Source organism: Notolepis coatsorum (assembly GCF_963971535.1).
Source record: "Notolepis coatsorum genome assembly, chromosome: 2".
Taxonomy (NCBI): Eukaryota; Metazoa; Chordata; class Actinopteri; order Aulopiformes; family Paralepididae; genus Notolepis; species Notolepis coatsorum.
In genome coordinates this window covers 129,268,037-129,283,991 of record NC_140166.1, presented here as the reverse complement: position 1 = coordinate 129,283,991, position 15,955 = coordinate 129,268,037, and the positions used below count along the sequence as shown (strand labels likewise).

The window sequence follows — 15,955 nt, the reverse complement described above, 5'->3', positions numbered from 1 at the left end:
ATTTGATGATCCGTTGATTGATCGATTAGCTTTATATATTATTTCAGACAAATGGGGGCCGCTTGTCCGCAAAATCCCGGGCTGCTTTTTGTTGCCAGTCCGCCGCTGCTCTATTTTATTATGTAAAGTTGAGTCCAAGAATTTCCATTGCTAAAAAAAAGAACTGTGCTGCATTCTTTTTTGAGTACATGACAATACACAGGGGGATTAAAGCAAAAGAAATCTCCTGACCGAACTTTTTTTCAGGCCAAGTCATTCTTATTTTAACCTCCACTGTATTTTTTTTTTAATAGTGTTTTAAGGGAGCCTACTTGTAGAGCCTACTGTCCTGACTGTGACTATAGACCCTACTGTTGTGGTTGTTGTGCCAGGCAGGGAGGCTGTGTGCTGGAGAGCGTGAATGCAAGTCTTGTGGCTAGCTCCTGATTGATGGCGAGCTAGCACCCTTTTCCCATTACTTTGAACCATGAACTAAAAGGCTTGTTATCATACAAACAAGGGACTAAACAAGTTTCGCAATTATGCCACAACAATGTGGAACGCCCTACCCACAGCCGTAACAAAATGTGAATCCTCAGTGTTACCCACAGGATTTAGTGAGACTGTGGTGGTGGGTGAACCTCTGGCCCTCTAGGGGGGTCCGCGGGCATGCCCCCCCCCCCCCCCCCCCAATCAATCTGGTGCACTTTGAGAGCAAAATTAAGAGGCTAGATCTATGATAAAGATCATCAAAGAAATTAAGCAAAAGTGGTTACCTGTGTTGAACTAGTTTCTTTTTTAGAAAATAAAAAAAAATAGACTGGATTACTATTACGACTACCGGTACTACCACTGCCAATACTACTGATACATCCCTATTGGCAAACTTTATATTAAAAAAATATATATATAAATATATATAAATATAATCAAATTGACGGAAATCCGTCTCAAGACGGAACGCTTTAATGCCTGCAATACACTTGAAACTTGTCTTATTTAGAATAAATAAGGTCAATAGTAGGACTCAGATTATCATGGTCTGTGTAAAAGAACAAAAGTTCAAAAGAATCAGATTGTTCGCGAACGGCCCATCACTAGTGTAGATACACACATATACAAAATATACATATAACATAGATATACACAGATCGATCCACCCACCCAAAAGGGCCACACAGAATACCTTCTACCCTCCCAGATTCAATCATTGCTGTATTTAAACGGTGAACACACTATTTCAAAAGATGCATCACTAAAGATAGATACGACACTCATCACTGTGTCCTTTATGAGAAGGTTGGTTGGTCCTAAGTGACAGAGAGGTGCAACAAACACTGGTATTTGTTCATTTTTAAAAGGCCCTTATTGGTAACCTACCTCCTTATACTGCATCATTATTGGAATGGAATCTCGGAACCTGTTCGAGTGACTGGCTGGTCCTTAACACTTTCAGTGGCACGAGGTGGCGCCAGAGTTAGCGCTTGAATGCCACCATCGGCGCCAAATGTTATCGTTAATATCGCCTAATCTATGTTTTAAATTATGGCTATGTGTCTAATCTGCCCGTCGCTTATCAAAGAATCATTTTCCAGTCAGTGCTGTCAAGGCAGATTGGTTTTTTATCGCTTCATTTCCGTTTGAGAGCATTTTGAAAAGCACCCGTTTTGAGGTAAAAAACAGTCCATTCTGGGCCATTCTATGATAATCGTCTTTTACTGGAATATTCCAGAACGTTGATATTTGTCGGCCTATTTATGAATCGTTTTCAAATAAACGCTAGATGATCAATATTATATGTACACGCACGCCCATTCGAGCCACGCACAGATAATCGGCGTGTTCATTTCCTCTTGGATTTTTACAGTGAAACCGATAGAGCCCATTTCACAAAACAGCTTATATCTTCATCAAAATGAGTCTGATTATCCTAACACTGATAACATAGATTCCTTACCTGACATCAGATGGTATCCAACTGGTATATTGCCCCTCTAGCTCATGAAATGAACCCCAACAGTCCTTAAAGCTTGAGATATCCAACCATTGTCGATCAAGTTGTACATGTTTTAATTGATTGTTATCCTTACTTGTCTTACGTTATGATTTTATATTCTGTGTGATTTGAAGTGGCTTTTTGCTTAACTCTGTATGTGCACTCAGACGTGACTTTAAATGAGGGAAACCTCAGTTGCCTTTTTCGAGTTCAAATAAAGGTTTGAAATGAAAAGGCATTTCTAGATGATGGTGGGCGGGTGCCCCAGTGTGACCGTCTAACCTTTATATTTGAGATGCGAGTGGGCCATCAATTTGTCGACCCCCATGTGCATTTTCTTGAGATTCCTGGGACAGAACTCGTCTCGCCTTGCTTTGTTCTGTAGGAAGACTAGGCGGAACAATATACAAATAAAACACACGCACACACAAAAACGTTAACTGGCAGTATTTCAAGGGTACATGTACGTCTTTACTCTGAACTTGGGACTCCATTGTCTACACCTAGCCTAGGCTCTGTTACCCAGTGGTGGAAGAAGTACACAGTTCCTTTACCTAAGTAAAAGTAGAAATACCCAGATAAATGAGTACTGTGGTAAAAGTAAAAGTCCTCCATCCAAATTCTACGTAAGTGAAAGTAGAAAAGTATTTGCTATTGAATGTACTTATTAAAGTAAAAGTACACATTCTACATGGCGTTTGTGTATCCATTGACCTCTATATGTTGTGGTAAAGTGGTATGAGGTCCAGTTATGCTGCTTTGATTACGTCCTTGTACACCTGCACATAACCCTTAGCTCTGTATGATAGCATGTACTATAATGCTGTATATAGCATGTATATATTTATTCTCACCGCATATATACCCATCCTCACCTGTACTTAACTGCACATAGTCCCTTACATATCCTACTAGTAGTCATACTGTCTCTATTTATATAATACAACTCTGTACATACATCCGATTAGCACTACTCTGTAGTACTAATTTGTATATTTTGTGCCCAGTTTAACCACCTGTACATTGTATATTACTGTTGCACTTTACAGTTACATGTCTGCACTCTGGTCGGATGTCAAAACTTATTTTGGTTATACTGTACTTGTGCTGTATGGTGATGACAATACATTCAAATCTAATCTTTACGCATAGAATTTACCTATATGGGGATAGTACTCTGCACCATCGTCACTTCCTGAAGAACCGGTGCTGTCGTGGCTGGCAGAGGGGGTGGAGGGCTTCAGCATCTCAGCGTTCTGAAGGAACCTGGAAACAGGAACGTCCCCATTAACCCTTTCACTACAGACGGTTAACCCTTTCACTACCACACTACTACAGACGGTTAACCCTTTCACTACCACACTAGACGGTTAACCTTTTAACTACTACACTACATACGGTTAACCCTTTCACTAACACACTGCAGATGGTCAACTGGTCTGTAGTGTGGTAGTGAAAGGTTAACCTTCTGTAGTGTGGTAGTGAAAGGGTTAATTATGTAGTGTGGTTAGTCTTCTGTGGTGCGGTAGTGAAAGGTTAACCTTCTGTAGTGTGATTAACCTTCTGTAGTGTGGTAATGAAAGGTTAACCTTCTGTAGTGTGGTAGTGAAAGGGTTAATTGTGTAGTGTGGTTAGTCTTCTGTAGTGGCGGTAGTGAAATGTTAACCTTCTGTAGTGTGGCAGTGAAAGGGTTAACCGTCTGTAGTGTGGTAGTGAAAGGGTTAACCGTCTGTAGTGTGGTAGTGAAAGGTTAACCTTCTGTCTATTCTATTCTAATTTACTAACTATTGTATTGCACTGCACTATTTTGTCTATTCTATTTAGCTCTTTTATTACTGTCGATTTAAAAAGTGTCTATATTATGTTTTATACTTATTGCATGTCTGCACTTTATGCATTGCTCTTGATATGCCAAGTTTGTGCAAAACTTATGCCCGTCTTTTCTTTTGCTGCTGTGAAGCACTTTGAGCTGCAATTCTTGTATGAAAGGTGCTATACAAATTAACACTTTGAGTGCCACGGACGCGTTTTGTCATTAGTTCATGCCGACTGTTGAATGCCACCAACGCTATATAGCGTTTTTATGTCGTTTTTTTTAAAATTATTAGCGATTTGAATTCATATTTCATCAATCGAGCCTCACGCTAGTGCTGCAGACTCTCTCTGAGCTCCATTGGGAAAATACCGCCCCCTATCGTCTCTCCCTGTGGTACTGCACCCCATTGGATTAGACTGATGGGGGGGGGGGGGGGTCCAGTTTCCTCATTTTACTTTTCCGTCAAGCCAACTGAAGGATCGAAGTGATTGCAGAGCCGCAAAACAACGTGGAATACATATTTACAGTACCCAGCGCTGAATCAATAAACGCGATCGATATTTGGAATGGCGATCAGGAATTGGAACAATCTTTTTGGAGAACATCTGATCTGAGGTAAGCAATTTATTTTACCAGTCTTGGGGTAATCGGATCTGTTTTCACCTATATATCAGCGTTTGCCCCATGTGTGTGTGTGTGTGTGCTGATCAGGAAATGAGAGAATATATTTTTCAGCCCGCTTTTCTAGCGTGCATAAGTACACATACTATCGATAATCCAGCGTTTATTTGAAAACGATTCATAAATAGGCCGAAAAATGACAACGTTTTTTGTGTATTCCAGAATATTCCAGTAAATGCCGTTTATCACGGAATCCATATATTTTCCTGAAACTTTCAAGAAAACAAGGGCTTTTCAAAATGCTATAAGACGGAAATAAACCGATTAAAAAACAATCCGTTTCAACAATGTTGACTGCAAACAAGTCATTGATAATCGACGGGCAGATTAGACACATAGCCATAATTTAAGACATAGATTATTAGAGAGCTATCATTGAAGTGGGTGGTGGCATTCAACGATGAATAGTGCACGCCACGCTGGCAATCAAAGTGTTAAGCACAACAATTTTTTTTTACCTCATTGTCTGCATTTTTACTTCATTGTACTTTCATTGTACTTATTAGGTTGAACTTCAGTTTGTATATTGTACAGTATATTGTATATTTGTATAGTGTGGGGACTTATTCCTCTTTTACTTTTTTTTAACTGTATGAAGCACGTTCTCAGGGGCTCATACAGAACCAAGCATTTCACTGTAATGTACATGTACTTTATACGTGACAAATAAAAACAAACTTGAAACCTGAAGTTTATTATTATTATTACAGTACCTGTACAGGTTGATGTCAGTGAACCAGTCTTGAACCACTATGACAACATGGCAGACCGTGAACAGGAAGGCAGCGATCTGAAGGGACTGTTGGCCAGACAACATAGAAAATTAAGAGAAGAAGTCTTTAATTGTCATGCAGATTAACACACACACACACACACACACACACACACACACACTGAGTCGCAGATGAAATGTCTCTCTGCACTTTTCCCATCCCGTGAAACCCGGGACGGCCGCGTTGCACTACAGTGCGTTACGTGGTGTGCCACCCTGGCACCCCCCGTGTTGTGCATTATCAAGCAAAGCCCAGAATAGTGGCTCAGGAGGTAGAGCAGTCGTCTGGTAATCGGAAGGTTCCCGGTTCGATTCCCACTCCTCCCGGGCAGCGTGTCGAAGTGTCCTTGAGCAAAGACACTTAAGCCCCTAACTGCTCCTGGTGAGCAGGTTGGCTCCTTGCGTGGTCGCCTCCGCCGTCGGTGTGTGTGAATGTGTGAGTGAATGTGTGAGTGAATGTGTGAGTGAATGGCTGAATGTGAGGAACAAAGTTGTAAAGCGCTTTGGATAAAAGCTGTTATATAAATGCACCATTAACCATTTATAATTTAATTAAAAACCTTCCAAGCTCAACCAGGTGCAGTGTTTCCCCTGAAAAAAAATTCAACAGCGGTGCTGTGCCTCTAGGGGGGTCCGGGGGCTTTTTGAGAGCAAAATAAAGAGGCTAGATCTATGATGAACTTTGTGCTCAAAACACAAAATCGACTAGACTGCAGTGCTTTCTCCCTGCAGCCTTTTCCTCAGGTCAGTCTTTTACATTAACCCATTCTCTGCCACCACTTAGATCATCCTAAACCATTCTCTGCCAGCGCTATTTGTCTATGGAGATGTTCACCTTCTTTGCAGGGCTATAACTTTTTAAATTGTATTGCTAAATTGACATTACTATGGCCCATTCAACATCGATTATCTATCGTTCAGGATGTAGGAACGTTTTAACTTTTTCATTCACACATTCATACGAAAATACCGTCTAGAGTATAAATATGTTTTTATCGTTTTCTGCAGTATTTCATAGAACGTGAGATATAGGCATAAATGCATATATTAGATTATCAAATGCAGTTTGATACCGATCCATGCTATATTAAAAATGTAAACTGTACATGGTCCTAAACGTTATGACTGATCATCTGCGGGTGAACGGAGGGGGGGGGGGGTCGTTTATAATTCCGTGACCGACGTTAAATGATTTATGTAGTATGGGTGATATATTGATCAGAGCAGTTTGTATCGAAAATGATAAAGAAAAACGCTGAAACTCACGTCCCGTCTCCTCGTACCGTTGGGCGATGAGAGTGGAACAAACAGATCCCAGTTATGTGGTGGGGATCGAGGCGATCCAGTTCCGGTTTGTATTAGTGTTGTCAAAAATTTCGAAATATCAATACATATCGATACTGAATATTTAAAATGGTTTCGATACTTTTCCCAAGTATCGATACTTTCTGCAGTACCGATACCAGCTGGCTTGCTCCCGCAAGTTGTTGACAGACAGACGCGCTGCCAGAGCACGCTTGCCCTTCCGCCGCCTCCTCCTCCTCAGAGACCGGCAACAGACACAAGCTGCTGCTGCAGCCTCCTCCCCCCTCACAGCCGGGAGCCCTGTCTTCAGTTTGTACACAAAGCTATTATTAGCTAACGTTAGCTGTCGTTCCTCCGTTAGCTTATGCTAGCTAGCTGGCCACATTTATAATTACTTCATGGAAACGGAGTAACGTCAAGCCGAGCCCACCCACACTACACCAGTACACGCATGAACTCGACACAACTACCCCGTTTCCAACGTTAGGTCGAGCGGAGCCCATCCTACACTAGTACACGCATGAACTCGACACAACGTTACCCCGCCTCCATGAAGTGTCCAATTAGCAGCAATGTTGTTGAAAATGTAACGTTAATAAATGCTCCGAGCATAGCTCCGGAGAAATCTCCCTCTCTCTCTCTCTCTCTCTCAAGTACCCTTGTTTTCGGGTCATAACTAGAAAGGTGTGCTCAGTAGACCTCAAATCTCCAGCAGCCACTCTCTCTTTCTCTCTCTCTCTGATCTAAAGATAAACAAAGGGTTTTAAAAGTGTTATATTTATCTTCTCTTATAGTACCAGAGAGAAGCTGAGGAGAATCAACCAGCAACAAAAGCTAAATTTGTTTATAAAAAAATTATAAAAAAAATTATATATATATATATATATATATATATATATATATATATATATTTGGTATCGAAATGGTATCGAAGTATCGATACTTATCGTATCGAAGTCGAAATTCCAGTATCGTGACAACACTAGTTTGTATAATACTAATATACGCCCAAATCATGTTGTTTATTGAGTTATGGCAACGATCCATGTCCACGGTGTGTGGATTGAGTCCCGGGACGATGAACGAGTGGCCGGACGGAATTAGGGGACGGACCGAGCTGAAACGGGCATTTCCAGTTTGGCAACTCGCCGATCGGCCACCAGGTGGCGGTATTGAAGCGTTGCAGAGTTGTGATGGCTCCCGCAGCATATAACAAGGCTCCGTGGGTGAAATATGAATTCCATGACCAAAATATGAAATATGACCTTGAAACACGCTGTACAGCGATATTGGCAGACAACGCATGGCGGGAAATAACGCTGAACAGCGATTTTGGCAGGTAATGGGTTAAGCACTCCCCCCACAGCCCAAATGAAATGATAATATATATATATTTTTTAAACAATTTAATAATTATTTTTTAATAGTCTAGTTCATAGCAGCGGCGGTCCTATAGGGGAAACACTGAGGTGACAGAGCAGGGACGAGCTGTAACAGAGCAGGGACGAGCTGTAACAGAGCAGGGACGAGTTGTAACAGAGCAGGGACGAGCTGTAACAGAGCAGGGACGAGCTGTAACAGACCAGTCAACCGGTATGTTTCTCTAAGGCTATGTTCACACTGCAGGCGATAGTGGCCCAAATCTGATCATCTTTTTTGCTCATACATCACGTGGAATCTGATATCTTCAATTCTGATTTAGGCCACTTTCATAATGTGGTCCTAAATCAGATACTACAGGTCAGATTTATTTTCGCAATGCGACCACAGTCTGAGTGAAAGGTTAACATTCTGTAGTGTGGTAGTGAAAGGTTAACCTTCTGTAGTGTGGTAGTGCAAGTGTTACCCCTTTGTAGTGTGGTAGTGAAAGGGTTAACCCTTTGTAGTGTGGTAGTGAAAGGGTTAACCTTCTGTAGTGTGGTAGTGAAAGGGTTAACATGCTGTAGTGTGGTAGTGAAAGGGTTAACCATTTGTAGTGTGGTAGTGAAAGGGTTAACCTTCTGGTAGTGAAAGGGGTCAACTTGAATCTCACCAAATCCCCCCCCCGTGTGGCTCTTTTGCCCCCTTTCACCTCCCGCTGGATTTACACAGTTGCCCCTTTGTCCCCCCCTGCAGGCCAACTCCTCACCTGCATCTCTACGTATGTGTGCGGGAGGTTGTACTCTGGAGGCAGCTTCCTGTCGTTGTTGATGAGATGGTCCAGGATGGAGGGGCTGAGGATCGGCTGAGGGCAGAAAACAAAGCAATGTATAACACTTGAACCCGCGGCTCCATGGCGTTTAAAATTGGGTTATCTCGCGGTGCCGCCGCGACGGCTTCCCTTCCCTGCCAAATGCGGACCAAAACGAATTCATCTATTTATTCCTAAATGATTTGAACTACCTCTTCTACCTCGTTTTGGCATTTTGTTCTTGGCATTTTTGTATGTTGTATATTTTGTATAGTGTTGGTCTTTATTCTTTTAACTTTTTTACTGTATGAAGCACAATCCCAGGAGGGTCGTATGAATGAATGAAAACTTTATTTAACAGATTGCAGAATGGGTACAATACAGTACGTACGGCTCAATACACACAATTGTTAAGGGGATGCAGACCAGAGAAAGACTTTCGTCTTGTTTACATCAGGATCCCCCATTTTCAATTCATCATCATTCGTACAGAACCAAGCATTTCACTATAAATGTGACAAATCAAACTAAACTTGAACTTGAATGCTGGGCTTAGTGAAAGGGTTAACCTTCTGTAGTGTGGTAGTGAAAGGTTAACCTTCTGTAGTGTGGTAGTACCTTCTGTAGTGTGGTAGTGAAAGGTTAACCTTCTGTAGTGTGGTAGTGAAAGGGTTAACCTTCTGTAGTGTGGTAGTGAAAGGGTAACCTTCTGTAGTGTGGTAATGAAAGGGTAACCTTCTGTAGTGTGGCAGTGAAAGGGTTAACCTTATGTAGTGTGGTAGTGAACAATGTTCCCCCTAAGGTGCGCCCGTGCGCGCGCGCACATGGCAAAATGCTCCCGCGCACATCTGAAATCTGTCACGCACAGAAACGTTTGTGTAAAATATGCATGTAGTTAAATTGACTGGCGCGTTGCACCGAATACTACGGTAACCTGTTGCATGTGACGTTACCAAGAGAAGCCCCGCTTTCAGTGCCTTGTGGGCGGCGCTACTGCTCGCTCACACAGACACACACAACAGATGAGGAAGTGGACAGATCCGACTAGCATTGCTGGCTCCTCACAATGCAAACGCGAAAATGTACATTACAGATGAACTGCAGAGAAAATTCCCGATTTATCGTCCCGGTCGAGACTAATTGGAAGCGGAGTGCAACGCGTGCAAAGCTTGACCATTATGTTTCTGTGTCTAATAAAGGTTCTGGCGATCTCAAAGCTCACATGGACACAGAAAAACATTACAAACAAAGCAGTGCGAGGCGAGAGTTTGATGGCAAAGTTGACCGAATTGATTGAAGAATGCAGCTATACAGAGAGAGAAATAAAATAATTGAAAACTATTTTGATGCCTCAAATGATGTTTTGGTTTGATAAGATGCTTATGATACAATCATTCTAAGGATTATGTGTGTAAGTTTAGTACACTAGGGCTGTCTTAAATACTTCGAAGCTTCGTTCGATGGCACAATAATTATTTTGTCATAGGTTGATTTAGTTATTTTCTTCAGGAAATGAATGACGGCAATCCGCCAATATGGTATTTAGAGACACAAACACATTGATACTAACTCCTATTACTATAATACAATGCTAGACACTGAAAAAAGACATTTATAATGCATGTCACCTTTAATAAAATAATGACGAGTCAGCCTCCTAAAAAGACAAAAGTTAGTGACACGACTCACACCGCCGCCGCCAAAGTAAGGACTTTGCTGCTCTGTATCGTCAATCAATGGTCAAATAAATATTTGATTAAGGAATATAATATGCCTTTTTGTATTATTTCTCTGTCTATCAGCAAAATGTATATATTTTTATGTTAGACATTGAGGGAAATTAAGATTCTCAGATTTTTTACAAACCGCCGCTCATCAACTAACCGGTTAATCGGCAGGCGATGTATGTTGCTCAGTAGTTGCTGATGTCTGCTCAGGAGGTTTGAGTGTTTGCTCAGACCGGAAAAAAATTTTAGGGAACATTGGTAGTGAAAGGTTAACCTTCTGTAGTGTGGTAGTGAAAGGTTAATCTTCTGTAGTGTGGTAGTGAAAGGTTAACCTTCTGTAGTGTGATAGAGAAAGGTTAACCTTCTGTAGTGTGGTAGGTGTGTGATGGGCAGCCTGCATTATAGAGGCTACCTACACTGCCCTGCGGAGGCTAACTGCAGTAACTACATTATAGAGGCTACCTACACTGCACCATGGAGGCTAACCCAATAGGATCCAGCTGCAGCCCCGGAGATTGTTCCAGATTGGGCAACTTCCGCCCGCTCCCACGACATTTCTCCCGCTGACAGGACAATGCGCTGATTGGCGGAAAGCACGGAAGTATCTCGAAGTAAGTCTGACATTTCTCTACGTCCGTTAGCGAACGTGTTAATTGAACGTCAAAATCAAAAGCAAGTATGTCTGCGCTGACGTGCGGTTGTTGAGTGATTGATTGAAGAGTTCCTTGTTCCATGAGGGGGGGGGGGGGGGGGGGGGGGGCTTGTATTGATCAGGTTAGTAGATATTGTACCGATCAGGTATTACAGATCATATCCGCATGAAATAAACTGAAATGTTAAAACCCATTTAGACTGTTTCTCATTCCTGTACTGTTGTTTATACTCTGCTCCTGTGTTGTAACCCAACCCCCTCCAATGTACAGTAAATGACCAAGTATGGTTGTCAATATTCCAATGTACAGTTTTGCTTGTACAGTTGTACAGTGTCCGTCACCCACCCACCCCTCCTACCCGACCCCCCCCCCCCAACCACCTCCAATGTACAGTCCCCCCCCCACCTACCCAACCTCCTCCAATGTACAGTTTCTACATCAAATGTATATACTCTCTTTTCTGGACTCTTTTTGTATCACAAACAATACTGTATTTGCAAATCTGGTATGTCATAAATGTATAGATGTAGCAGTACTGTCTATCTGTATGTCGTGTATGTCATATGTTATGATGAATTGAAAATGGGGGACCCTGATGTAAACAAGACGAAAATCTTTCTCTGGTCTGCATACCCTTAACAATTGTGTGTATTGAGCCGTACTGTATTGTACCCATTCTGCAATCTGTTAATACAATTTTCATCCAATCAATCACTTGTGCGGTTCCTACATTGTATAGGAAATTAAATTAAGAAAATAAACATTTAAACAACTGGGCAGGCAGGGGAACTATGTGAGAATGCTATTCATCGACTACAGCTCGGCATTCAATACCATAGTCCCCTCCATACTCATAGCCAAGCTCAGGGACCTGGGCTTGAACTATGACCTCTGCCAGTGGGTCTTGGACTTCCTGACTGGCAGACCCCAGGTGGTGAGAGCAGGCAACTGCACCTCCTCATCCATCACCCTCAACATAGGGGCCCCCCAGGGCTGTGTTCTGAGTCCCCTCCTCTACTCCCTGTACACACACGACTGTGTGGCTCAGCGGAGTAGCAATACAATCATCAAATTTGCTGACGACACAGTGGTGGTGGGCCTGATCTCTGCCAACGACGAGAGGGCCTACCTGGAAGAGGTCAAGGTCCTGGCGGGATGGTGCCAGGAAAACAGCCTCTCCCTGAACGTCAGCAAAACAAAGGAGATGATTGTGGACTTCAGGAGGTCGGGGGTCAAGGACTACAGCCCCCTCAGCATCGACGGGGCACCGGTTGAGAGAGTCAACAGCTTTAAGTACCTCGGAGCCTACATATCCGAGGACTTGACATGGACCACACACATTGACAGTGTTGTGAAGAAGGCACGACAACGCCTCTACTTCCTCAGGCGCCTAAGGAAGTTCCAAGTCAGTCAGAAGATCCTTAAGAACTTCTACTCATGTACAATAGAGAGCATCTTGACTGGCAACATCACCTCCTGGTTTGGGAATAGCACTGCACAAGACCGAAGCAGACTACAAAGAGTGACACGTTCAGCCGAACGCACAATTGGAGGGGGGCTCCCCACCCTCCAGAACATTTACAACAAGCGTTGCAAGGGCAAGGCTAAGAGAATCATTAAAGACTCCAGTCACCCGAACAACTGCCTCTTTGAACTGCTGCGGTCAGGCAAGCGATACCGGAGTCTCAAGGCGAGCACAGAAAGACTCAGAAGAAGCTTCTATCCCCAGGCCATCAGGCTGCTAAACGAACAATGAACACTACACAACAACAACCACCAAACGCACATAGCACACACATCCACACGCACACACTCACTTTAAACAAACACACTGTAGCACCCACTCCACACACTTTATAGCACACACCCACTTTAAACAAACACACTGTAGCACCCACTCCCCACACTTTATATTTATTGATGAAGGATTGCACTACAACTCGTACACCTTACTGTAAATTGTACCTAAATTGTACCTCATCCCATTTCTGCTTTGCACTATATAGTACTGTACATTAGTACACTGCATAGTATTGTATATTATATGGTAACTCAGTTACGTCTATTCTGCATCGAACATTGTACATATGTCTATACTGAACACTGTGACCTCATTTTCTACTTCTAAATTACATGCTATACTATGTTATTTGATACTATCTTGTCTAGCACAGTCTCTGGAGCGTAACAGTAAGAAGCATTTTGTATGAAAGTATTCTGTACTTCTGTATGACAACTATTAAAGAAACTTGAACTGTGTCTTTATTGTATTATTACTGTATTGTATTGTATGGGCGGAGAAAGGAGGAAATAAATCATCATCAACTGAAAATAAACAAACATGTCAAACAAAAAAAGGTTACAACTGACACTTATTAATATACAAATATTTTAAAAGAACCATTTCAACCCCCATTTACTTTACCAAACCAATCAATAATATGTAGAAATTATAAAGAAAGAATAATGATTAGAAATAATTCTACAGAATACAAATGTTAATATGAACATGATGTGGTGTAGGAGCAACATAATGCTATTCCTTCAACACCTCGTTCACCACTGAACAAACAGGTTACTGGTGCATATCAAACACATAATGCTATTCCTTCAACACCTCATTCACCACAACTACAGTATTATTATATGGTCCAAAATGGTCTCCCTTCCTTCTTCATTTGCTTGTTGATCCTCCTCGCTAACGTAGAGAAACGTCAGACGTACTTCGAGATACGTCAGACGTACTTCGAGATACGTCAGACGTACTTCGAGATACTTCCGTACTTTTCGCCAATCAGTGCATTGTCCTGTCAGCGGGAGAAATGTCGTGGGAGCGGGCGGAAGTTGCCCAATCTGGAACAATCTCCGGGGCTGCAGCTGGAGGCTACTCGGCTAACCACAGTAAAGTTCTACATTATAGAGGCTACCTACACTGCCCCATGGTGGCTAACCACAGTAACTACATTATAGAGGCTACCTACACTGCCCCATGGAGGCTAACCACAGTAACTACATTATAGAGGATACTACCTACACTGCCCCTTGGTGGCTAACCACAGTAACTACATTATAGGGACTACTAAACAAATTGTCAGATGCAGTCAGGTTCATTCTTATTTTACTAGGTCAGCTGATGATGGACAGATTATGTTACCACGTCCAAAATCAAATGCTTTAAAGAGGACCGTTGTTTATCGTGCCATCAATCATTGGAATAACTGCCCACTGAACACAAGTAAATTGAATAGTAAAGTGTCTTTCAAATACCACCTGAGAATGCACTACTTAAATATGTGAGCTAAATATTCTGATGTTGATAATGATGTCTACAATGTTTTACTGTTTTTAGATTATCATTGTTAATTGTGATTGTCATATGTATCTCATGTTGTTATGTTTTGTGTTTTCTGTGGTCTTTCTGTGTGGACCCCAGGAAGACTAGCTCGCCACTTAGGTGACAGCTAATGGGGATCATTTTAAACAATAAACAATAAACTACCTACACTGCCCCTTGGTGGCTAACCACAGTAACTACATTATAGAGGCTACCTACACTGCCCCATGGAGGCTAAACCGCAGTAACTACATTATAGGGGCTACCTACACTGCCCGGCAGAGGCTAACTGCAGTAACTACATTATAAAGGCTACCTTCACTGCCCCTTGGTGGCTAACCGCAGTAACTACATTATAGGGGCTACTTACACTGCCCCATGGTGGCTAACCGCAGTCACTACATTATAGAGGCTACCTACACTGCCCTGCGGAGGCTAACCGCAGTAACTACATTATAGAGGCTACTTACACTGCCCCATGGTGGCTAACCGCAGTCACTACATTATAGGGGCTACCTACACTGCCCCATGGAGGCTAACCACAGTAACTACATTATAGAGGCTACCTACACTGCCCCATGGAGGCTAACCACAGTAACTACATTATAGGGGCTACCTACACTGCCCCTTGGTGGCTAACCACAGTAACTACATTATAGAGGCTACCTACACTGCCCCATGGTGGCTAACCACAGTAACTACATTATAGAGGCTACCTACACTGCACCATGGAGGCTAACCACAGTAACTACATTATATAGAGGCTACCTACACTGCCCCATGGAGGCTAACCACAGTAACTACATTATATAGAGGCTACCTACACTGCCCCATGGTGGCTAACCACAGTTACTACATTATAGGGGCTACCTACACTGCCCCATGGAGGCTAACCACAGTAACTACATTATATAGAGGCTACCTACACTGCCCCATGGTGGCTAACCACAGTAACTACATTATATAGAGGCTACCTACACTGCCCTGCGGAGGCTAACCACAGTAACTACATTATAGGGGCTACTTACACTGCCCCATGGTGGCTAACCGCAGTCACTACATTATAGAGGCTACCTACACTGCCCTGCGGAGGCTAACCGCAGTAACTACATTATAGAGGCTACTTACACTGCCCCATGGTGGCTAACCGCAGTCACTACATTATAGGGGCTACCTACACTGCCCCATGGAGGCTAACCACAGTAACTACATTATAGAGGCTACCTACACTGCCCCATGGAGGCTAACCACAGTAACTACATTATAGGGGCTACCTACACTGCCCCTTGGTGGCTAACCACAGTAACTACATTAGAGGCTACCTACACTGCCCCTTGGTGGCTAACCACAGTAACTACATTATATAGAGGCTACCTACACTGCCCCATGGTGGCTAACCACAGTAACTACATTATAGAGGCTACCTAACACTGCACCATGGAGGCTAACCACAGTAACTACATTATATAGAGGCTACCTACACTGCCCCATGGTGGCTAACCACAGTAACTACATTATAGGG

The 15,955-nt window shown here is 42.7% G+C and overlaps 1 protein-coding gene across 3 annotated transcripts in view; it reads right to left on the bottom strand.

Moving 5' to 3' along the window:
* The window catches only part of smg9 (SMG9 nonsense mediated mRNA decay factor), a 58,551-nt gene that overhangs the window by 15,370 nt on the left and 27,226 nt on the right, over positions 1-15,955 (bottom strand). For all 3 annotated transcript variants that reach the window (XM_084308691.1, XM_084308693.1, XM_084308692.1), the window contains 4 exons: positions 8,678-8,773; positions 5,186-5,271; positions 3,135-3,241; positions 2,258-2,365 (listed from right to left, as the gene is read on the bottom strand). In XM_084308691.1, the coding sequence (XP_084164817.1) occupies positions 2,258-2,365; positions 3,135-3,241; positions 5,186-5,271; positions 8,678-8,773 (397 nt within the window). The remainder of the gene's footprint in view (positions 1-2,257; positions 2,366-3,134; positions 3,242-5,185; positions 5,272-8,677; positions 8,774-15,955) is intronic.